The 25,427-nt window shown below is 47.6% G+C and overlaps 1 protein-coding gene across 4 annotated transcripts in view; it reads left to right on the plus strand.

The window, feature by feature from the left end:
• The first annotated feature begins 7,066 nt into the window (after positions 1–7,066).
• The window catches only part of ZEB2 (zinc finger E-box binding homeobox 2), a 214,018-nt gene continuing 195,657 nt past the window's right edge, over positions 7,067–25,427 (plus strand). For all 4 annotated transcript variants that reach the window (XM_061608854.1, XM_061608856.1, XM_061608851.1 and 1 more), the window contains exons 1-2: positions 7,067–7,524; positions 10,333–10,470. In XM_061608854.1, coding sequence (XP_061464838.1) covers positions 10,398–10,470 — 73 coding nt within the window. In that variant the 5' untranslated portion in view covers positions 7,067–7,524; positions 10,333–10,397. The remainder of the gene's footprint in view (positions 7,525–10,332; positions 10,471–25,427) is intronic.

Here is a 25,427-nt window from a genome sequence, read left to right on the forward strand (position 1 = left end):
AGCCTTCTGCAGGCAAAACAAGTGCTCTGCCACTGAGCTACATCCTTTCCCCCAAATAGATAATCTGGAGGACACCTACCAGGCCAGGTTCAAGGTTCTTGTACTAGTGTACAAAGCCTTGAACAACTTACATCCAGAATAGGCTTAAGGACTGCCTTGACCTCTATGTCCCAAGGTGATCATCACTAAGATCACCTGAAGGAGCACTATTAGAAATCCCCCATACAGCAGAAACATGACTCATATGAGCAAAGTCATGCCTTCATTGTAGTGGGCCCACCTCTGTGGAACTCCCTCTCACTAGAAATCAGGCAGGCACCATCCCTGTTAAGTTTCAGACACCAGGTTAAAACTGTTTTATTCCAGGAAGTCTTTGCACCATGAATTCTGCTCTGATGTTTTAATCTCTGGTGTTTATAAATTTGTATGTTTTTATTTTGTAGCCACTTTGGGACCCAGATGGTGAAAAGCAGGGTATAGTTTTTTAAATAAATAATAAATACTCTTTAGAACATACATTATACATTGGACTAAACATGCTAATCCTAGAATTGTAAAGCCAGGGCCTCAATATCACCTAGACTGCAAAGTGATTCATACAGGTATTTTGACTGGGAGTGATACAGGAATTCATCATAAGGTGTCATCTGAAATTCTGTGGGAGGTAGAATAGTATAGCATCAGGCAAACAATAGCCACCCAGATCATTTATTTTGTTTCTGAAAATGATATTCAAGTTATGTCAAATGTACACAGTTGCTCCCTCTAACAGGGAATTCAGTGCCCCTGTGTTGACAGAAATGAAGCTAATATGGGGACACTGAGAAACAAAGAGGCAGGTATCAGAATGCTCAAAGGAACCTCAAGATTTGCAAAAGCACAAAAAGAAAAATCTAAAACAAACCCAAACAGCCCAGTGAGAACTAGGCATGCTCAGCCCAATGGACACTAGAAGCCATGGAAAGTTGAGTGTCAGTTGAAAAAGGGAAAAAATTGAAAATCCAGGGATGAAGAGTGAATTGGCTTGCTTGAGCCTCTAACACCTTGCAGCTTTCTGGAGAAACACATGGCTGACTGGAACCCTAAACAGGAGCATGTCTGTCAGGCACTGAGAATACACCACAGGTCCCACTTGTGAAAACAGTGGATCCTTTTGCACCGTATATGTCTGCAATGTGAGGCACATTACAATACACTAACCATATTTGAGGATGCAACAATCAATGTCAGAAAATCCCTGAAATATGAAGACTTAAATGCACAATGAAACTCCATATACTCAAGATACAAATTAATTGCAAAAAAAAAATCTATGAAATGCTGGACCTGTATTTGTAATCACTAATGGGGTTTAGAAGCACTACTACTTCATGAACAAATGTCTTCTTTTTTATCCTCATTTTTCTGTGTTTACAAAAAAAGAATGAAAGAGTAACACTGCATGAACAGGCCAGGAAATTTGTAAGAACTATGAATTTTAAGAAAACCAATCCTCCTCCAGGCCATGCTGTATTCTTGAGGTGGAATGTGTACGCATCCAGAATGTGTGCCTGGGACTACAGATTGCCCATCCCTTTCCAGATTAATAAGAAAAAAGTGAAACTACTTGTAGACCTCATATTTAAAATGAGCCAGAAAACACAGAAAAACAGCAAATAGTTTTTCTACTGGGTAGGTACATTGGTAGGGGGCTTGCTGAGTACTGTTAAACAGCCCAATTCTGCCTGGCTCCAGCTGCAAACAAAACAAAACAAAAAAACTGTGATGTCAAAAGCTGGTCATCTGAATCCACCCATGCACACTCAGAGAGTGAGATTCCCCTGTCATCAATATACCTCTAATTTCACAGACACTTTCTTGGCACTGAGGCCAAGAAAATAACAGGCCAAAAATCCTACGGTTAACAACTGGGTAACCTGCTGGATCCCCTTTAAGCACATTCAATTGCATCAAGATATCGGGAAGGGCTGCAGGTTGCCCAGCGCTTTCCAAAAGCATTTCAGAAAGTGTTCCAAAGTCACCCTTAGTAGCCCCTCACTCTGATCTTGCCCTCCAGCTCTTGTGGGCTATCGCCATATGCGCAGAGAGAGAGAGAGAGAAAGGGATAGAACGCCCTTTTCTCATGTTAATGAGCCCCTGGCAGCACCTCTGCAAGGAAGAAAGGCAGGTGGCCGCTTGGCTCCCACAGCAGTTCCCTACAAACCGGAAATAGGGCCGCGACGTCACGTGGCTGGAAAGTCGCTTCCCGGCGACAGGGAAGCTCGACGCAATGGACAGGCCGGGCAAAGGGTGGCGGAGTCGCTCGCTCGCTCGCTCGCTTCACATGGCCTCTCACGTGTTTTAATGGCTGCAATTGAACAAAGGGGGAGATCATTGAAGGGGTGGCCGCCACAGCAGCAGCCCCGGCAGCGCCGGTTCCCTTCGTGGCATCAGCCAAGCGCGCTTTGCATCAATACACTTCTGCAGCATCATTTGGCTTGCCCCGAAGTTTTCTCCCTTTCCATTTTTACGCAGGAAAAGTTGGAGCGATGGGGAGGGAAAACACACGTGCGCACACACGAAAAAGTACCCGCAGTTGACCCTTGTAAACCCTTCTCGTCAACTCCATAGGGTGTCCCTCCCCCCATTCAAATTTCCTAAGACTGTTCATTTGATTATTTGTGGTGGTTGGTGGTGGTTGTTTTAATCCCGGGCGTGTGTTTTTTAAAAAAGAAAAACTTGTTTGAGGATGCAAGCAAGTCCATGCGAACTTACTTAAGAGCCAGGCACGCTGAAATCGGTGGGACTCGCCTCCGGGTCAGCACGCACAGCCGGGCGCTGTAAATCTAGCACGTGCATCCCTAGCCTATCCAAGTTTACTCGACAGTAAGCCTTTTCCATGGGAACTTCCTCCCAAGCATGGGATTGGAGACTTTTGCGAAAGAAAGATAGGAGACGCTTCATCTGTCTGGGAGGGGGTGAAGCAGGGAATCGATTAGCTTTCCCTTTGCTTTCGGCACTGATGTCAAAATCGTGCTTAGCCACAACCAAGCCCAGTAAAAGATCACTTTAATTCCTCCTGTAGCTTTACGAAGCAGCCAGTCCTAACCAGGGCAAATAAGAAGACCACCGCTGAGGTTAAACTTCTTTCGCTTCTTTCTGGGATGGGGATTTGATGGTGATGGTTTAAAAAAAAAAAACCCAAAACTTCCTATTTTCTGTCAAAAATCCTCACCCCAACCCCTCCACACTTAGCAACGTTAAAACGCATCATAGGTGTTACAGCTCGAGCGGTACGTACCTATCTTGCAAAAAGGTTGGAGTCTCTTGCGCCCCCCTCCTGGCGCGCGCAGTTGGCCGTCTCCGCGCCTCGGTGCCTCTCCGCGGGAGTTTTGGGAGTTTATAGAAAGTAAAGGATGGAGCTGCGGGGTGAACTTCATAACTGTCTGGGAATTATTTTGGCAATTGCAAAGTGTTTTCTCTAAATCCGCGAGGACCTTCCCAAGGTCTCTGTCCTCAGAAATGATTGTCCGTGTAACTCAATTTAATTGAAAATAAATTAAAAGGTTGTCCCTCTGGTTAAAAAAAAAAAGATTAGGAGGCAAGTTTACTCTTCCCACCCCGCGCCTAGTTAATAATCTGAAAATGTAGGAATAATATATAAATGAAATTACATGTTAAGCACTTGCGTGTCAGATAAAGGGGAGAGAGAACTGTAAGGGAGAATTCAGAAATGAGGCTGTTGCGATGATGATGGTGATGATGATGATGATAGGTTCGCTTTAGCTCTTAAGAATTATCTTTATGGCTCCGTGATTTAGAGTTCCAGACTAGATCAGAAAAGCCCTCATTCAAATGAATAAGTCTTTGGATCCGACTGCCTAGGACAGGTACTTCGCTTGCGAATTTCATTATGATTTTATCACTCTCTTGTCCGTCTCTCCACGAATCCATAGGCGTCTCCGCCTACACGAATGGTACCCTACCTCTCCAGGATGGGCATCGTTAGGTCAGCCAGTAAACAGCTTACTCCCCCTCCTCCCCCCAAAACATAAGTTTGATCCCAAGTCAATGCAGAGAACAAGAATTAAAGCCTGAAGAGGCTCTTCTCCCACTTGTCTAATTATTGAGCTTCATCTCTTGCTATCATCAGTAGATCGGGATTATATCGGAGATGTTCTGAATTAATACATAAATGACAGGTCTTAAGTGGAAGCGGCTCTTTAATAGTCACAGTAAGAAGGGATACGTTTCATTCAGTTCTTCTGGGCGTCCCACTGTTCGGAACCTGCCTTATCTGCCCCGGAGAAGAGCTCCCTTGATGCCAATGTCAAAAGTCCACTTTCATTCGAACGGGCCGGGGCAACTGGGTCCAGTTCAGTCCGGAGTGTGGGTTGTGTCGGGGTTGCTCTCAGGAAGGCTCTAGTGCAAACCACGCTGCCAATGAAAAGTGAAATGAGGAGTCGATTTGGAGGTCCACTCAAAAGATATCCCCGCGTATCCTATCCCACCCCAAAAGCGAATCCATCAAAAAGTCTGAATATTTCCTTCAAAGACGAAACCAGAAATCCCTGGAGGCGCGACGCACAAATTGTGAGGAACGCAGAGAGCGATCTCTGCCCTCTTCTAGATTCTTCAGATCGGGGGATTTAGACCAATTTTGAAAAGAGAATTCTCCCGAAATGCTTTATTTAGAGATTTATTGGACGATTTCCTTGCAGTTTTTGGAAATGAATCCCCCAAAGCTTCGAAACAGAGGGAATTAGGGTGTGTGTGATTGCGATTGCACGTTTTGATTTGGCTATTATTATTATTGTTGTTGTTGTTATTACTGTTGTTGTTGTTGTTGTTATTGTTATTATTATGTCTGCCAGCAAGGTGGAAACAGTGTATTTCCCCCTCCCCAATACACACACATGAACACTTCCAGACCACCCATCAGATCAGGAGCTTTTTCTTTTGAAGGCGATTGTCAGTGACTGGAGCGAGCATCCTACTGCCTTGCTCAAGGCGCACGTTCAATGCACAGTTCGAAAGCAGTTTATCTTAGCTTAATGTAAGTAAAAGAAGAGTGTCGGATCAGCGTAGCATTTGTTTCCGTTTCCTTCCATGGGAAGGAGCTTGCCAAGGGTGGAGGGCAAAAAGAGCGAGAGAAAGAGCGAGAGCGCTCTCGAACAGATTTAACGGTGTCCAAGCGTGGGAGATGCTGACGGAGGAGCCCGACCACACAGTCCCCCCTCTGGGCAGCTCCTGTTTACCTTCAGTCCGCATCATGCCAGCCAACCTCGCGGGTTGGAACTTTTTCCTGGATGTGTGTTTCTTTGCGAGAGCGCCAAGAGCACACCAAAGTTATCTCGCAAAGAAAAAAATGGGGGGAGGGGGGCTGCTTGGGGTAAAGAGCCCAGCAAAGGCTCCTTCTTTCCTTTCTTCCTCCTCCATTTCATCCCAATGCCTCCCACCTCTCCGAGTGCTTTTAAGGACTTCGCCGGCGATGGCGGTCTCTCCCCACCCCCCACTCAGCCCCCGACGATGCGCCTGCAAAGCAGCTTTTTGATTAAGCAAACAGGAGAGCATTGGTTAAGAACACACTTTCAGTTGTGTGTGTGCGTGCGTGTGTTTTTTAAAGGTTCCCCTGGGACTGTGGACTCGGAATTGGTTAATAATGTGCAGTACTTGCTAAATTGCTGACTTCCAGATGTGGGGAAAAAAATATCTTTCTTGTTTAGGACCTACGTAGCCTGATTGGATTAGGACAGGCGCGTCACATTGGAAACCTTTTTGAGTGATGATTTAATTAACCATACAGTAGAAAGCTGTATTCGCCAGGAAATCCCTTCCCGATTTGCATAACCAATCCCCACAGTGCAAAGGTGGAGTCTCAAGGCCTAATTTTCATTTTAATCTTTTCCAAATTCCCCCTCCCCAGACCTGTTACCCCCATGAAATGCAAAGCTACACACTCAACTTTCTACCTTTCAGGGTCCACCTCTCTCTCTCTCTCTGTGTGTGTGTGTGTGTGTGTGTTTGTGTGTGTGTGATATTCTCATATATTCAAGTAGGTAGAGGCAAATCTGTATAAATCTCTTGGCTGCAGTCCTAAATAACACTTCCTATGGAGTAAGTCCCACGGACCACAGAGGGGTTTGCTTCCGAGTAACCAAGCATAAGGACACATTTGCACGAGTCTGTCTCTGTCTATATGTAACAGACACTTATATTTTATACACCGTATATGCATGCCATATTTATTTGGTTGGTTGATTTGAAGTCTTTTGACACCGCCCTTCAATCTCTCTCACCAGTTTCATCTTCATGCATCTTATGTCTGTTCCCTAACTATTCCTCTGCCCATCTCCTTGCAAGTGTAAAAGGAGAAGAGAGAGAGAAATAAAGAAATATTTCTCCCTACTCTCATTCTTTGTATACACACTAAGAAGAAAAATGTCGATATTCCCTCCCTCTCCAACCACCAGAAGGGGCTTCTTAACCCGCCGATCCGAAAAACTTGGAAGTAAAGTTATATCGATTGCGGAATGATTTACCTCCAAGTAAGCATGCTTCGGATCAAAGCCTTAAAACACACCTAATAATAAGAATAAATCATAAAAACCACCATTGGCCAACTTCTGGTCTTCAAGGCTAGTTCAGTGTCTTCCTTTCTCTCCATAAGTTTTATTATAAATAACTTTTCTCTGGCATCAAACATTTGGGAGGGACGTGAAGGGACAAGCGATCAAGGACCGCAATCTAGATTCCTTTCTATAGATCTCTATAAACCGAGAGGATCGGTCTCCCTGACGCCGAGCCGGTCTCTCTGCGCGCCTAGGTTCCAGCCCTGCCTGGGGATCGTGAACCGCAGAGCCCGGGGTGGCTCCTGGTAACTTTCAGTTTCTTCGAGTTAGGCGAGTTCTGTGAATGGTGTGCGCCGTTTTCCGCCTCGCATCCAGTAGGATTTCGTGAAGAGGATAATGATGCCATAGGCTTGATGGCTGGGGAGGGAGGGAAGTAAAGTGGGAGGGAAACACGGAGAGGAGGGGAGGGGAGGGGAGGGAGGAGGGAGGTGGAATTTCATTTCTTCCACTAAAGCGTTTGCGGAGACTTCAAGGTATAATCTATCCCAGATCCTTCCTTTCCCAGAGAGAAACTTGGCGATCACGTTTCCACATGATGCTCACGTTTGGTGCTCTTCAATTATCCCTCCCCACAAAGATAGGTGGCGTGTGTTTCAGGGTCCTCTCTCCTCTCTCTCCTACAGAAAAGAAAAAGAAAAAAATGTCATTAGAAGAGGCGTAACACGTCAGTCCGTCCCCAGGTTTGCGTTTCCTGGAGTGGCAGAAAGAGATCAGTCCTAACCTGCCCAGCAGGAATAACGGTCCCTTCCGACAACTCTTGGCGAGGCTTTTGACCAGTTTTCCCCTCCTCCAACCAGCTACATCTCCCTGCACCTTTTATTTTCATTTTTTTTAATCCTTCCTCCACTCCGCGGCTTTTTCATGCTTCTTCTTCTCTCCATTGCTGGCCAAAACTACAAACAAGACTTCGCAGGTACGTTCTCGGTTATATTTTCCCCCTCTTTTCTGTTTGGCTTATTATTGTTCCGCTTCTCTCTCTCTCTCTCTCTAAACAATTGCTGTCTTGGAGTCTTTTTTTTCTTGTCTACAGCTGGGGAGGAAGTGGCGATGTGGGAGAGATCTCATTTTTTAACAAAAATCTACATTCACTTGGGATCACTTTCCAAAAGAGAGAGTTGCTTCTTCCTCCAAACTGTTATTACCTGGGACCCCCCCCCAAAAAAACTTATGCCTACCTGGCTAACCAGGTGGAAAAGGTAATCCGCCCCCCCTTTTTTATTTTGCGTTTTACAGTTCCCACCAGGGGAAAAAGAGGTTCGCCTTTTCCATCAGTCTGTTTTGGAGCAAGCATTCCGCTCGCTTCTCTTCGTATTTCACGTTGACACATCTTAAAGTTTGCACGTACCTGTTAATGATTTTCAAGCTGTGAACAAGAACCAACACAGGCACGGCTGGATAATAAGATTTCGGTTGGGGCTTTGCTTTAAAAAGAACTCCCAGCAAACCGCCCCACCAAATGTATGATTAGCTGCAATAGTACGGGGGGGAGGGGGGCTATTTGCCTCTTCCAAAGTAGAAAGTTTGCTGTTCTGTCTGCTTAGTCAGTTTCATTTCTGGCTTTTATTTTTCTGAGGCTGGGTGAAGTAACACCTCAGCTTCGGGGATTCTCAGCAAGAAGTGAAAGTAGTGACTGGAACTTGTTTCAAAGTCGTTTGCAAAAAAGAAAAGAGGAAAACAAAATCAGAATTCACCAAGAAAGAGACGAGGGTTGGAAACTTGTGAGAGACCCCAGTTTTCAAAATTATTGGCAACATATTATTATTATTATTATTATTATTATTATTATTATTGCTGCTGCTGCTGCTGCTGCTGCTGAGTATCAAAGCAGGTCGTAGGAATTATTGGTAGGTTCTTAGAGAATTTCTCCACTTACCCAAGGATGCTTTCAAGGATCAGGCTGTTGTTTTGAATCATTTGTTAGCCTCCTGCTATATCTTTTCTTTTTAACTGAGCAAATAGGTTGCAATCTCGAGAGTCAGAAGTATCCAGCAAACGTGAAATGGGGTGCTTCCATTCGCTCGTTCACATACATTTTAGTGGCCTAAAATGAGTCCATAGACAGCTGAGGGAGTCTAAGGCACAGGACTGGCCTCGCGTGTGCCATCGGACAGCCTTACCTGCACCTCAGTGCATTTGTAGCTAAGCTCCAAGACTGCGAGGTCTTTTTGGTTTTTTAATCGCCTTTCAAGTGACTAGGAAAGCAACAACATTAAAGAAAGGGAAGAGAATAAAACCCTCTCGCTCCCCACTCCTGCAGGAGCTGGAAAGTTCAGCGTTATGCAGCCCATGTTTACTCGTAAGTAAGTTCCAATGACTTCAGTGGGACTTCCTCTCCTGCAAGTGTGCAAGAGAGGTTTGCAGCAACCAGAGCCGAGCCTGCGAATGAATTTCTAGATTGCAAAAGCTTAGTATATAAATAAAAGGGGGACAGACAAGAGACGAGGTTGGGATGAGTTTGGTCCAGGAGATCAAGGGTTAATCGACCTTGTTTTACAGTTTGCATCTGTTACATCTTTTATAGTCACACACACACCCCACCCAGGCCGCCTTCCCCGTTTAAACAAATCCTGAAGTCTGAGCACCCAGGGTGGTGGCGGCTGTTTTTGTTGTGTTTTGTGTGTGTGTGTGTATGTTTTACAGCTATAGTATCTCCTTAGATCAGCTTTAGTGAGGGGTGTCCTCGTTTGCTCAGTTTTGACAGTCTTAAACCTCACATCCAGTTTGCGGCCGAGTCAGCCAGAAGGGCACCAGTTTACAAGCCTTGTTTTTTTTTTTAAAAAAATATTGTTTAAAAAATAAATAAAAAATGAGATCACCTCGCAAGGAAGCCTCGCAAGAGTAGTTTAACATTTCTCTCTTCACCCCACCCTTCCTATTTTCTTTCTGGAGAAGGAAGGCTGGAATTACGGGGGGGGGAGGAAAAAGAGCGACAGCGAGAGAGCGCCCGGGTGCTAGATATTGCCAGGCTGAGTTCAAAAGTGTGAGAAACTAGCTTCTTTGGGGGGGGGGGAGAGAAGGAAGGCAGATAACTCTGTTCTTCGGTACCTCTTATCAGTTTGCAGCCACATACTTTCAAAAAAAAAATTAAGGTGTCATTGCTTATGCAAACTAGCTACAGTGTCGTGAAGTCCTCAGTACTTTTCGGAGGAAGCAAATCCGCCCAGTAATTTGACTCAAGCAACCTTTCTGTTAAACACCCGCACACACAACAAGAACATTAAAATTGAGTGCATTCCCTCAAAAGGGTCCTGAGTCATTTTTGAAGATGTAATCTTTGTGTGTCTGTCTCTCGCCGCCTTTCCTAGGGGAGGAAGGGGAAATAATAATAATAATAACAACAACAACAACAACAACAATAATAATAATAATAACAATAATAATAATAATAATAATAATAAACCAAGGCATCTTGGTTGTTAAAAGAAGCAAGCAGACATTTAAGGAACCAAACCAAACGCCACCACCCCTGGCCACTTTCTTCAAAGGAAGGAAGGCAGAGCGTTTGCTCAGGGCTGCTGTGTGCCTCTGCGGCGTGAGCGTGTCTCTCCGTGGCGGCTGGGGGTCTTCTTTTGTGAGGGGGGGGAGAGAGAGAGAGAGAGAGAGAGAGAGAGAGAGAGAGAGAGAGAGAGAGAGGCGCTCCTCTGTGGGCTCCCTTTGGCGCCCTGCATTTGAACGGGATCTCGCAATGCCCACCCGGTTCCTCTGTTTGGTTGTTCCATAGAGTCTGCGTGCTGCTGAATCAGGGAGTCGAGTCCATGCGAACTGCCATCTGATCCACTCTTATCAATGAAGCAGCAGATCATGGCGGATGGCCCCAGGTGTAAGAGGCGAAAACAAGCCAATCCAAGAAGGAAAAACGGTAAGGAGAGAAGGAAGGAGAGGGGGAGGGGGAGCGGGGAGTGGGGAGGGGGCGGAGGGGGGGGGAAGCCCTCCATCAAACTTTCTGCTGCTGCTGCTGCTTTTTACTTTTGGTCCTGGCGACGCTTCGAGAGAGGGGGGGATTTGAGGCGGTGGGGAGAGACGTTTGAAGAAAAGACAAGAAATGGAAACATGAAGGGACGGGAAGGGGGTGTGTGGCGACCGGGGGAGGGGAGGTTGTAAAGAAAGCCACATAGTCAGCGGCAAAGCCCGGTGGGTTTGGAGCCCGGCGATCGCTTGTTCTGTGGCGGAAAAAAGGGGGTGAGACGGAGAGAAAGAAATCTGTCTGTCTGTTTGTTGTGCGTTTCTGGAGAGGCCACAGCGAGAGAGTTCAAGGGAGTCCAAGGGAAAGTGAGTGTCAGAGAAGCGGTGGGGGGATCCCAGGGCGTTTCTATTCCTGTGTGTGTCCCCCACCTCCCCCCTTGCCATGCGAGCGCTCCTCAAGATCTGGTTCGGTTTCCTTTCTCTTCCCTCCACCACCCTCCCCACGCCCGCTCGCTCGCTCGCTTTCTTGAGAGAAGTCCCATCAAAGTGGGTGGGGGGAGATCTCGGGGCTTCTTTGGAGGAGTTGGGGCAGATTCCTTAAGGAAGGGGGTGGGAGACTCAGGACGCTGAGAGAGAGAGAGAGAGAGAGAGAGAGAGAGAGAGAGAGAGAGAGGATTCCTCCCCCCTCCCCTCGCCGCTTCTCTCCGTTCAGGGCGGTGAGAAAGGCTGAAAGTTTCTCGCTTGCAGCCTCGGGCGAGCCAGCTAACGGTCCCGGCTCCTCCGCTACTGTGCCGGCGAGATCGCCCAAGAAGACCCGTTAGATTCCTCCCTCCCTTTGCCTTTCTCTGTCTCTGTCTCTCTCTCCACATTCCCTCCCTCCCTCCGCCCCGCCGTTGTCTCTTTCTTGTTTTCCTTTGATCGCTGCCTTCCCTGCCACAATCACCTCAGCCAAGCCAAGCCGAGCCAGCCCCCCCTCTCTCACACAAGACCCAGGAAAAGCAAGGGGGGAGGGGGAAAGGCACTTTTGAAAACGTCCGGTAGTTTTCACGTTGTCACGATCAGCCCCTGCTATGGATCTTTCCTGGTGTCAGAGGGAGAGAGAGAAAGAGAGAAAATTTACACGCAGGGAAAGGAGGGGGTGGATTAGAGGGGGGCGTGTGTGTGTGTGTTTAACAGCTCCATTAAATGCACACAGGAAAACCCAAACCGCTAAGCCAGACCCTGGGAAAAACAGAGAAGGGGGGAAGGGAGAACAGCAGCGTGAGAAATCTTGAAGTGAACTGGCGGAAGAGTTACTTTTTGGGGATGGTTGGTGCCTTCGATTGGCCAAGGAGACTCCCTCCGTAGGAGCGGCAGGCAGGCAGGAGTCACAAGAGCCGCGAATATAATACTCGTGGTGTCTGATTTGTCCAGGGTTGCCCTCTCGTCTGATCTCTGCAGGCTTTGAGGAAGAAGGGGGGGAGGGGGTTATGTGCATTAGGACGTGTTCTGAGTCGGATTTTGGCAGATCCTCTTCTGGTGTGGGGATTTCAGTGCCTCCCCCCCAGGTTCTTCCTTTCTTATTTGGCTGACAAGTTCCAAGCCCCGCACCAACTCCAGCCCCACGCCCTTCTGAATGGGACTGCCTTGGCCCCACGTCGAGCAACTTTTTCTCTAGACAGTTGGTGGGGGGGGAAAGCCAAGCGGAATGAAGACGCCTATGTGAACCTGAAGCGTTTTCCTTACATTTATGTGGTTTTTTTGGTGGGGGGGGAGAGAAAAGAAAACACAGAGAAAGGTCGGTTCCAAAACAACGCCGGCTGGCTCACGCGCCAGCCAAGTTGTGGGTGTGAGTTTGTGCGTGCCTTCGCCTCCTCCTCCTCCTCCTCGTCAGTTGGGGAGGTGTCGAATCATAGGGGGGAGCGACAGAGGGACTTTCAGGCAGAAACTCTCGGCCAAGTCAGTCCCGCTGGCCGGCGTGTCCCCCCTCCCTTCTGGTCTCATCGCTTCGCTGGGAGGGGGGGTCTCTTCAAAAAGAGCAAAAACCAAATTCGAAAGGTTCCCCCCGCCGCCGCCGCCACTTTTCCTTTAGCCTTTGGTCTGTCATCATTTAAGGTGGTCCTAGCAAGAGACACTTTTCCGCTCTCGCCCCGTCGCTTGCAATGTAGTAGACATGAAAATCGTACCTAACCTTCCTTCCTCCTCTCTTTTATTATTGTTGTTGTTGTTATCACATGTTGCTCGTGGATTTGCTTACACCCACTGTTTCTTGTAAGGAGAAGAACCCCCCCTTTCCCCTTCCATCCTTTCCAAAAATGGTAAAACCTTTATGTCAACTAGACTGTCCTCTTCCTCCCCCCGCCGCCCGCCGCACCGCACACACCTTTTAGATGACAAATCAAACGGAATGAGATTTCAGGCCAGGCATTTTTGTTCTTCGGAGGTGGACAGCTGCAGGGAAGGGGAGGCTGGGCTGAATCCACCTTTTTTCTCTTCCTGGCGGGTGTGCAGGGCAAGACTGTTAGCTTATCTCCTTCAAGCTTGTCCACTGTGGTGTGGTAAAGATCCGCATGCCTATCTATCTAGCCCGTCCATGTTTCCTCCTGACAGTTTGTTCTAGGGGAGAGGGGTGGTGGCGTGGAGATCAGACACGCGACGCGCGTGCAGGAAACAGGCGTACGCAGAGCAGGCAGAAGGACCCGGAGCCACAGTCCTTCAGCTACCCTGACGCCCTCTTGGGTGTAAGTCTGAGGGAGCCTCGAAGCCTGGGAGGCCGAGGTGTCCTCTGCCAGTGGAAAGGCACCTGCGTCTTTCCAAGCCTCCAAAGTCTTCTGCTAAAGTCTAACCGTCGCTAAGGGGAAGTGTCAGACCTTCAAGGGGAGCCCTCGCCCTTAAAACACACGCACAACTCCCTCTGCCTGACGATATCTGTGTGTGTGTGTGTTTTCGTTTAGTCATTTCTCAAGTGAGAAATGTTCCAATTTTGAATAGCAGGTAGAGGCATCTAGGGTGTGTTTCCTTTTCATCCTCCCTCCCACTTCCTTCTTTTCATCTCTCTCTCTCTCTCTCTCTCTCAACACGTATTTGGCCCTTTGGGATTTGCTGGGGATTTATCTGAACGGGAGTGGATTTTTCTCTTCCCTCCCTCCTTTTGGGTTCCTGGAAAAGATGGTCACTTTACTGAAGTTGTGTTTTTCCTGATAACATCACACAGAAGGGCGCTAATCGAAATCTTGGGGAAGAAATTCAGGAGCAGCTCGTGAGAATCAAAATATGTGTGGCTTCGTTTAAAAAGGGGGAGGCAGCTCTTCACAATTGGTCATAGGAAACGCTAGACTGGTGGAATTTTATTTATTTGTGTAACAGTTGATTTAAAAAAAATGAAAGCAGGGGCAAATCATCATGGGTAGAATGAGGACCGAAGCAAAGGTCCGGAGAGCATTCGGCGGATGCGTTGATAGTTGACGGTAAAATGCTGCTTCAACTGATTGCAGGGCTGTTGTGCTTGTTCCTGTTGTTCTTCTGAAACCAGCAAGTTCGTACATTTTCTAGAGGGAGAAGGGACTCGGAAGTGGCGCGAGTGTGATGCAAGAATACCAGGATTTGTGCGGATGAAGTCAGGGCACAAAAGGGGACGGTTTTCCTTTAACTCGGTCTCCCTCCAGAGGAGATGACGGTTGGAGGAGCTCCGAAGAGCCCGCTGCATCCTAGGAATGCCAGTCGGTTTTTCAGGAAAGTTCAGTCAGATGATTCCCAGCCGCCTGACTCGCTTTGAATTGAAACACTTTCTCGGCGAGCAGGAGGCAACCCGCCCCGCCTGCTTCCTATTTGCTTTTCGCTTCTTCCCCCCCCTCCCCCTCCCCCTCCCCTCCCTTCTCCACCCCGGCTGCCCCTGGAAGAACCACCGCCATCACCACTGGCAGACGAGCTCGAAACTTCCTCCTAGTTTTGTGCCTCTGCTGCTGCTGCTGCCGTGGTGGTGGTGGTGGTGGTGGTGGTGGTTGGGGCTGATGATGGGGGGGTTGCATCGGAAGAAGATGCTCCTACTGAGGTAGGGCAGAGGGGGAGGCTTTTCTCGCTTTTCTCCCTGAGAGACGAGGATGAGTAAAAAAGCAAACCCTTGACCATCTGGACTTGATCATCATCCTCACCCGGCCATCAGTCCGTTGCTCCAAAAAGTTTTCCGCGACCTGGAGAGGGGAGAGGGGAGAGGGGAGAGGGGAGAGGGGAGAGGGGAGAGAAGGCCGCGTCCCAAACGGGACAAAACGTCACCGCTCATCTTCAGGCTCGGGGATACTGAACACCAGCCTAAACAAGCGAAAAACTCTTGGAGAGCCTCTTTCCACACCCAAAAGATACTATGTCGTCCTACCCCCCACCCCACACCCACCCCACTCCACACACACACACACACACAGAGAGAGAGAGAGAGAGAGAGAGAGAGAGAGAGAGATTCCAGTCCAGAACTTGCTTTGGAAGAGCATCTTGGGTGGGTGTGGATGTGTTTGTGATGGGTACCCATTGGAGAGCATCTGGCGTACGAAGAAAAATAGTGGGAGAGAACAGTAGAAAACCCAAGCGAGTGGGTTGCATTGTTTTGGTCCAGCTTGCTTGGGCTTTTTGTTGGTTTGTTTTTTGGTGGGGGGGGTTGGGGGGGTTGAGAGGGGCATTTTAGTTACAACCAGTAAAGCTTCCCTGTGACAGGCTAGTTTATCCTTACAAGGTCATTTTTAAAAAGTTGAGCCGTCTCTAAGGATGTTGCATGACCCCTACATCTAAAAAGCCTTATTCTTATATGTGTGTGCCTGTAGACGCAAGCACGAACACACATGCATGCCTACACACGTGTATATGTGTGCGAGCGCGCGAGTATAAGGCTCCAGAGACGAGACCAAGGTGTATAACCGAGTGTCATCCTTCTCACGACCCGAGCAAAGTGAGACGCTCGGGGAACACAAGAGGCTTCTTTTCCCTGTCAAGGTGGATGTATTTATTTTAGTTTGAGGTTGTTGGAAGTCCTCAAGAGAATCTGTTCACACTCCTTTCCAGTAGATCAAATACCGTCTAAAACGGGTCTCGTCTTAGAAACGTCCCCCCCTCCCCCGTCTAATATTTCTCCCACCATTTGTTGTACTCTCTCTTCAAATCTAGCGGCTATCACTTGTGGATCAGATGAATCAGCGAAGTGGAGTGGAGTGTTTCTTTCAAAAAAAATAAAGCACATAGGGAAGGAAAATCGCAGAGGAGTCGAAAAACCATGCAATGTGTGTATTGAGAGGGGAACTCCCTATGGGCAGGAAGAGAATCTCGCTCTCTTTCTTTTTAAAAGTGGGAAGAAGAGTGTAGATTCCCTGAAAGGCATCAGGCATGTTTGGCCTCACAAGCATCTGGGCAATCTGCATTATCCCGGTTGCTTTTAAGGTGCATTTTCTCCTCTCTGAAAGGGAAGCCTTTGTCCTCCTTTTACCCCCTACCCCACCCCACCCCCCTTCCCCCACCCCAGCACTTGGGCTTCCCAAGGTAGACACTATTTTGTGCCTGTCACCCAGAGAAGGGAGTGCAGGTTTGCAGTGCTCACAGACAATTGATTGTCTGCCCTAATGTGTTTCATTTACATGTTTATAACGTCAATAGTGCTAGGGTGTCCACTGTACCATTCATTCAAGCATTCTCACAAGGGTACAATTGTCTGAATGGCGAAGTCAGACACCTTTTTGATTGCTCTTTAGTTGTCTTTTTTAGAGTACTGGGGGGGGAGGAAAGAAAGAGAGAAGTCTCTGAGGCAGAAACACTAGTTGAAAACGTGCAGCATTAAATGTTACCAAGAAACAGATGGGAAAAGAAGGGGGAGGTAACCCCCTCCGATATTTAAACTAAACCAACATTTTTAAAGGGGAAAAGATGGGGAGAAAACCATTATTTTTTTTAAAAGTCTCATTAAGACTTTTAAGAGTGTGTGTGTGCTCACACCTTTTCTTTTCCATTTTTGTTTTTAAAATTGATGTGGACACCCCTCCCTTCAATCCTGTCTGCGTCCAGGGTGCCATCCTAAGCACAACCCGCGGGAAGTAAGCATCCCTGAACTTGGAACGATTTCATTCAGAGTTAGGATCTAGCTTCTCCCCCCCCCATCAAAGCACGTGTGCGTGTGGACGACGGATATATATTGAGGAGTGCAGCGGAGCACTGGGCTGGATGAGGAGATAGCGTCCATGTATTTAAGCAGTAGAAAGTTTACAGAACTAGGTTCCAGTTAGATCATCGTCGAAGATACTTGGCTTTATTTTGATGTGTGGTTTCCAACCCTAAATTCAGCGATCTGATTTCTTTGGTGTTGGGTCTGAGGCGTTGCAATGGCAATAATAATAATAATAATAATAATAATAATAATAATAATAATAATCAGGTGTGTTCGGCCATTTCATCTTCTCTCCCCCCCTCCTATCATGCTGAGTGTTCTCTCCCGAGGTTGCACTTCTGATGGAGGCCAGACTGGATTAGCCTCCCCCCACCCCTTCACCACCACTCAGGAACAACCCTATCTTCGTCATTCATATCAATTAGCTGTCTAATCCAGCCCTTATAGAGCCCATATGGAGACACCAAGGAAAGGAAGGTTTCGCATTACACTCCTTGGAAAGGAAAGAGAGGGGGAAGGCGTTATTCTCTTCCACCTATAAAATTAAGAGGAAAGCAGAATGATCCCACAGCTGAGAAACAAGGTGATTTATTTCCTCTTCTAAGTTTTTGTTTGTTTGTTTGAAGTGAAGAAACTAAAAACTTTGTATATATATATATATATATATGAGCTTTTTAAAAACAACACACACACATACACCATACTTGTTTGTGGACAGCTTTTTATTTATTTATTTTCCCATATGCCTACCAGGGAAGAGAGAGAGAGAGAGAGAGTAGATGCACCGTTAGCTGCACCCGGACACGGCGGTCTTTTGAATGCCTTAGGTATGATTTCACTTTCGCTCACATCAATGCTGACCTGAATGCCTTTCATATCTGATCCGCTGTGTCTCTCCCAGTAAACATCCCCTGAGGGGAGAACAAAGAAAGGGGCTCTTCTTCTTCTTAATCACAATTCAGTCCATTCACCCGCCGGCAGGCGAGATTTGCATTCTGCAACAGAAAGCCAAGATGAAAAGAGAGAAGGAGGAGAGAGGGGGGGAGGAAAGAGAGAAGAAGAAAAAGAAGAGAGGGGGGGGAGAGGGAGAAGAAGGTGAAGAGAAGGGGGGGAGAAGAGCAGAAGGGTGGAGGCCGAGTCAAATAGCTGAGGTGTTTGTGGCTGTTTGTTGGGCTTTCCCTAGTTACAAGCCTTATATAGCTGCCCAGCCTTCGCTCCTCTGACAGACAGATCGCGTTACAAGATGGCATGCTGGTACTATTCATGGCCACTCGCCGCTAACACTGGAGGGAGAAAGTGTCAGGAAGGGATCAAATGCCTCCCCCGCTCGCTCTGCATGGGCCAGGCTGCTGCCGGGCGTCTGGGAGGGGGCAGGGGGACGCAGGTCGCCACCCCTGTGGCCTGGAAAGGTGTCTCGGCAGCCTCCTCCCGCGGGCTCTCAGCCCGTCTTCAGGAGGGCGGTTTGGGCCGTCTGCTTTCCCCTTTGGCTTCTCCAAGCTAGGTCCCATCTTGGGTTTGGTGGCGGCAGCGTTGAAGTTGGCCAAGGAAAATCAAAACATCACTGGCATTCTCTTCTCTCCCCCCCTCCAAAAAAAGTCCAGGTAACTCTTGGAAAGAGGCTTCAAGCCCCATCTGAAACCCAGGCGCTCCTTTTACCCTCATGCCGCGGCAGCTCCCTTATGATTTCACTAGCGCTCGCTGCCAACCAAGGACCGCGGGCTTGTAAAGCCTGGAAGCCGAAGCTCTTTCTATGCTTCAAGTTGATTCCTGCACTGAGTAGGGGGGTTGGACTCGATGGCCTTATAGGCTTCCAACTCTACGATTCGATTATTCTGTGATTGACGTTGAGTCCCATCATCCTCTGCAGGTTCAGTCGTAAGCAAGCCTCCTTCTCTCTCTCTCTCGCCCCCATCTTTTCGTCGCTTGGGATTGACTTTCTCCCCAAGAAAGTGTGTTTTAGCATCGCAGGCATGGAGAAAGGAAGTTCGGCTGAAATCGACCCTGGGTGCGGAATAACTCTGTGGCTTAGGATCCGGGTGCTACTTGGAAGTCAGGGCCCCCATTGTTTACAGGATCCGTTCCCTCGTTCCCACCCCGACGTCAGCATACGAAGAAAGTTCAAGGATAGGACTGTATTAAGGGACCGCCATTCTAAACACACCTCCCTGGAAGAAATGGCCCTCGGGTTCTTCATGGGAGCGCTTCCGAGCCAATACATCTGTGGATGCATTTTTCATACGGTGTCCAAGGGGTGAACTATACCCCTCCGATCCTAATCGCTGTACATGGGGTTAAGCAGGAACTTTCAATAATGAAGGACTTGTTCAAATCAGTGTTAAGGAAGCCACGGTCTGATCCTCGCAGGCTTACAGGGAAGTAAGTTCCACAGAGTTCAGTGGGATTTATCCCTCCCTTAGTAAGCGTGCAAAAGGCTTCGCGGCCAAAGTTGCGGCCTAAACCTAACTCTAAGGAAGGAAGTTCTATTGAAATAAATGGCGCTGCCGTTTAGGGGGACGCGGTCAGGATGGGCCCTTAACTTCCTGAAAAGTATGTTTAGGATTGCTTACAAAGCCCAACCAGGACACCCTCAGCTCCATTAAAACAAATGTAACCGGCTTTCAAGTAAACCCTGCCATTATCCTAAGCATCTATTCTGCAAAGCAGGCGCCGGTGAACTCGCTGGGGGCTTCCACCTACGCCATTTCTTCTAGGCTTAGTTTGAATCAGGTGAATGAAATACATAAGCACCCTTCGGCCTCCTCCACTTTCCCAAATAACCCAGTCGGGACAAAATGACCACCTGCGACTTTCCACTGAATCGATTAATCGCCTTTATTAACGGATGGGTGCAAACCAGCTAGCTCTTTTGAGCTGGGCAGAGAGGTGTTGGCCCATAAAGATATTTTAAGAGGGGAGGAGGGAGGGTAACTCCCTCCACTTTCACACCGAAAATCGTGAACAGGCTTTCCTTGAACAAACCCAACCGTGAAGGGGACGGAAATGAAAAGCGTTTAACTTGTTACATAACCCACACAGAGAGACTTCCTAAGCTATTGTGACCAGGTGTTACATCCTAGCCAGGCCCTACTTTTGTTCATTTTTGAAACGTGTATCTATTTCTGTTAAGAAATCAATGTCTTCAGTAGTAGTAGCAGTAGTAGTAGTACTAGTAGTAGTAGTAGTAGTAGTAATACCCGGATTATTGTTTTCTTAGCTTCTAGTCATCCCCACCCCATTTACTAAGAAAGAGTTTATTTATAACTAGATTCTGCTTACTGAGAAGTATTTAAGCCCTTTCAGGCAGAGCTGTCAAATTTTGCCTGTGTTCTTTGCCTCCTTTTGCAGCAAGTTTAACAACAACAAAAAATTAGATGGAGAGTGGAGGAGAGAGAATATGCCACTGTTGGGCTAGTGTAGAACTCCCAAGTGACAAGTTTCCAAACACACTATCTCTTGGCTACCAACATGCCATTTTTTCTCTTTTTTTTAGCGTGTTTATTTTTTTTTTAAAAAAGATAGTAACAGCCTCTCTCCCCAAAAAACAAAAATCTCATCAGCAGCTAGATAAAACATACTGAAGGAAACGAGAGAGAGAGAGAGAGAGAGAGAGAATGTTGGAACAATGTGAAAGGATGGCTCATTTCTCTTCGAGCTGCTGTGGCAGACTTTTCTCTCTCCCTCTACCCCCCCTCAAAACAAGAGCGCACCCAACGACGAGGTGTTACCAGTGGAAGGAAGGCCTGTGACACAGATTCCTGATTCCCCCCCGAAGATTTACATAATTTACAAAAAGAGATTATCCCCACACCTTCCACTCCAGACCCGCCCCCCTTTTTTGTCCACCCCAGGGCCCAAACAGTGGAGGATTTAGGCAGATTTACTTCAGTAAACACCTTGAACACTTGGGAAGGGGGGAGTAGGAGCCTGTTGGCAAAAAAGGGGAGAGGCTTTTATCGAGGTGTTGGGATAATGCTTTACCAAGCAGCTGCGACATCAACTTGCCCAGAAGCTGGGGGGGGCGGAGTTAGGAGTGTTTAACTTGTTGTGTGCTGTTCACTTGTACTAGTCAGATAAGATTGTGTGTCCTCAAGACTTTCTTTGAAGGTCTTCGAGTTACGATGATTCATACATGAGCGAGAGTTAATCCAACAGCATTGAAGGCAAACGGACAATAGGCGCAGCAATTCTATAAACGCGCAGCTGACAATAAGTTCAACGGGGCTCACTTCTGAGTAGCTATCTTTAGGGTCGCGCTGATTCCCGCAGTGTGAAGCGGAATGTGTTAGAGGGGGTTGATCTGAAGCTCGAGTTAAATTTGGGGTCCGTAGAGCTGTCCCCAACGTAACAAGGGCCAAGTTCCCCATGCAGCCATCTGTCCTAAGTACCATGACTCGGAAGTCTGTTCAGTGCTGCTGCTTCTCCAGTAAATGTGCGGCCTTTGGGTTCTGATTGGGAAAAATCACGCAAGTCAGATCTAACGGAACCTCAGGGCATTTGACCAGATCAGATAGACTGACAAATAATACTTTTTGTTTTAAGTGGGAGGAGGTGGAGGCGATTGAATTAGGAACCTGTGGCAACCAATTCCAGCTTTACCACATTGCCAACTTCCAAAAAAAAAAAGCGGAGAAAGTGCGTGACTTGCATCCTTAACCCGTTTCCATGATTTTTTTTTAAGTTCCACTAATTTCAGGGGAACTTCTTCAGTCTTTAAAGCAGGACAGCACATTAACCGGTCACTTCTCAATCTCATCCCCCAAATATTGTTGATCTGAGGATGAGAGAATTTTTGACAAGGAGACTTGGTCCTAACTTATAGGGACACGTGGGAATCTCACTCTTTTCCACTTCTGATCCGCTTCCAACTATCACGATGTGTAGTTTTTACAGGTTCTTTCTTTCTTTCTTTCTTTCTTTCTTTCTTTCTTTCTTTCTTTCTTTCTTTCTTTCTTTCTTTCTTTCTTTCTTTCTTTCTTTCTTTCCTTCCTTCCTTCCTTCTTCCTTTCTTTCTAAAAATCGCCTTCTCCAGGTTTCGTCTTCCCCCCTCAACATTGGGAGGGGAGCACAAAAAAACCCTGCAGGTGTCAACGTTAGAACAGCCGCAAAACGTGTGAGAATGTAAAGGGTATGAGACATGACAAAATTAAAGGTGTTTGCTATGCTGTTACCCGTGTGTCAAGTTGGCAAGCTCCCTTTTGTCACAGCCTCCTGGTACTTTTTACTGGCGTGCCGATCATTTTTTGCTTTCCTTCTAGGTTGATGCAGCAGTTTTGAACTAGGATGCGAGCGGGGTGGGGGGGATGCAAAATGTGGCGCACTCGGTACTATTCCTGCAAGCTCTGGGCTCCTAAATCTCTCTCTCTCTCTCTCTCTCTCCCCACACACACACGCAATCCCTGACTCCAGCTTCTGTCTAAAGGGGCGCCTTGCCTGCTAGCCCTTCAACCCCGGAGCAGCAGCAGGAGCGTTTCTAGGATCTGGCAATGGAGAGCAGCTTGGCAGGAATGTCAACTGCCAAATCATCCCATAATTATGTTTTATGTTATTTTATATGAATGACCGAGCATGCAATATTCCTTTGGAAAGGGGTAGGGAAAATATATGCCAAGGCAAGAACCGTTTAAAACAAAACCCCAGCACCCCCTCCCTAAAAAAAAAAAATACACATTTTTCAAGACTTTCAAAACCTCCGCCAGCGTTTGAGAGATGAATTAGAATGATCCCATTTGTGATCTAATTGAGGTTGGCACCGTCCGTTGAGGTAGCAATCATAACCAGGCAGGGCGTCCGAATCCAAGACGCGCACCAATCTTGAGTTAGCGCTGGAAACGGGAATTGGAGCAGGGCGGGGGGGAACTACTGATGGCAGCCAACTGTGCAGTTAAACTTTGCTTGGATTCTTCGCCCCATCCGCAATCCCCCACCAAAAAAAAATCTCTGCCCTGCCTCTGCCCAGCGATTTAAACTCTGCACCCTTGTCCTGGTTCGAAGAGGACAAGTTGGGCGCACCAGGCACAGAGGCATTTTGCCGTAGCTGATGCCTATAGCAAAGATCTGAACCAGGCATTGGCTGTAGTCTACCCCCCCCCAATCTGTCTGTCTCCCCGTCCCTCCTCCCTAGTGAATCCAGAAAACCGGGGCTGGCTGAAGAAATGCTCTGTCGAAACAGGAGCAAACCTTTCAGAATAAGCCACTTCTATCTTTACATCTAATCCGCGCGGGTTCCAGGAATGTAAATTATCCAGGGGGGGCGAGGAGTGTTTACATACGGGTGGGGGGCGGGGGCCTGGGAGCTGGGACTCGCCAGGCTGTGTGGAAAAGTTGCCGCTCGGAAGGCAGGGAAAAATGTTGTCACCTGCCTAGGAACTGGGGGGGGGTCTTTCTCTCTCCGCACCTGAATCCGCATCCCGATCCGAATTAAAAGGGCGTTTGGTCTGTGTTAAAAATACAAAACAAAACACTATGCTGTTCTACAGACGGGGAGGCTTTGCAGCAGAAGTGTGACAAGAATTGGGGGTGTGAGAGAAGAGCTGGAGAAGAACGGGCGGCGTCCTCCAACTGGGACTGAACCATCTTCCTCTCTGATTTTGAAGAAGCCTGTTGAAACGGGCGTCTTTGAAACCGGATAATATTCGCCACTGAGGGTTTCCAAGCGATTTTCTACCTTTAGACATCCAGTTATCATGTCTCTTGCCTTGTGGGGCATCTTTGTGTGTGCGCGTGCGTGCTCTTCCCCCCCCTTCCTCCTCCTCTCTTTTAACCCACCAACGCACACTTAACATTCTTATTCAGTAGGTGTTAGGCTAGTTCGACTCTTTCCACTTTCTAGCTTCACTAACGAACCAGAGCTGATGGGGTGTGTATGGTTGCGAGCAAGCAATTAATTAAAACAGAATTGGAAGTTCTTTTGCTCTTTGTTATTGGGGCACTGGAAGGAGAGAGAGAGAGAGAGAGATTATCACCACGTCAGGCAAGACATGAGACTCCAAACTGAAGTCGGGAAGGAGAGCGTTTGCTGGGACAGTCAGCGGTTTCTCCCCTTTCTTTCTGCCACCTTAAAGACCCGAGTTCACTCCTGCTGGCGGTCTTCTACCCACTTACCGGGGAGTAAGGTCCACTGAACTCAATCGGACTGACTTCTAAGTAGACGATCACGCGTTTAATGCGGATTAGTTGGCGGCCTTAACAACCGTTTAGCCATATTCTCAGTCAGGGCGGTGGGAGGGCCATGTTAGGGCCTGCTTGTTGGGAAAGTGAAGCGAGGTTTCTAATCCGTGGTAGTTATTGGGCAGCAGTTACTATAATTAATTAAACTGGGGCACATGGTTGGGATATCAGAGATGTGGCAGTGTGTCCTTGTTTCCCAATTTATGCTTGTGCCTTTTCATCCTTCGGAGCCTTCCCTAGTGACATTTTGTCTCTCTGTCCCCCCCCCCCCCATCTCGCACACAAGGCATTTGATTTTGGGTGAGATTGAACTCCTGCCAAGGTCTGAGGCAAGGGAAAGAATCAATACCAGAACGAGTAGATTAAGATACTGCCTTGTCTCTGATCTCTTCGGTTCCTCTCGCCTCCCCTCCCCCCTTCTCCTCCTCTAACAAGTGGGTCCATTTCAACCACTTCAAACGCTTCAGCAAAATCCTCCGCTCACTCCAGACGACTCCAGGCAAGAGCCATTTGTTTGTCAGTGCGATCCAGAATGGGGTCTCCAGCTCTTTGCTTGGGATGTAGTTGACACTATGGCCGTGCTGGCTGACGCTGTCCTGGCCATTTTTGGACTAGTCCAGTCCAAACAAAATTGGTCTGGCCCGATCCTTACTCAGTTGCCCTGCAAGTCACCCTCACAGGTTTCCATTGCAATCCAACCAAGTTTTCTTGGATTGCAGTCTGACTTGGCCGATCGTATTCCTGAAACCAAGCAAGCCTTTTAGGTTTGGCGTTCTGCGGAAGATCCAGGTTCAGACGAATCTCCCCCTTACTCCTCGGGGATTAAATAGAGCAGCTCTCCTTCACCTTGAACTCCTGTACCTCAGAACGGCATAAATTCGGGTACCGTTACTAGGCATGCCCTACAGGTCTCACAGGCTGCAATCATGTGCCTCAGGTGTGGGGAACCTTTGGCCCTCCGGATGTTGTTGGCCCAACCTACATCAGCCCCTGCCAGCATGGCCAGTAAACAGCGACGATGGGAGTTGTAGTTCAGCAATATCTGGAGAGCCACAGGTTCCTTATCCTTCTGTGGAGCTAGGTCCCATTGAACTTAGTGGGGCTTACCGCTCAGTAGCATCGAGAGGGTTGCTCAGTTAACCCGCCTTTATCTTTACTGCACTCAACAAGCAAATGAGATAGTGAAAAACCCTAGAGTTTATGAGGACTAGCACCCCAGTTTTGAAACACGGTTGTTTGCAAGTGTAATCCGTTGATTCCAATTCATTTACTTTCAAGCAGGTGTCCTTAAATTCGAATGCCAGACCCGTTAAAATAAGTGGGAGCATATGGATTCAAGCGGGCTAACTTCGAAGTATGTTCCAACTGGGAAATCGGGGTAATTAAAAAGTGGTAGAAAGGGAGAATTCTGACAAAACTCCCATACATGTTTACCGTCTAGGTGATAAATCTGATCCTCCTTCCTGACTGAGAGTACCTAAAAAGGCTAGCAGTCTGGATTATTTGATGAGGGTGATGTTTTAGGATGTGTGAATGTCCCCTCCCCTCTGATGTTTTGATGTGGCATCTGTTGTGGAATATACATCTGTACCTTTGGCATAAAGTAATATCTTTAATCATGCATTTGA

The sequence above is a fragment of the Rhineura floridana genome, chromosome 2 (assembly GCF_030035675.1).
Source record: "Rhineura floridana isolate rRhiFlo1 chromosome 2, rRhiFlo1.hap2, whole genome shotgun sequence".
NCBI lineage: Eukaryota > Metazoa > Chordata > Lepidosauria > Squamata > Rhineuridae > Rhineura > Rhineura floridana.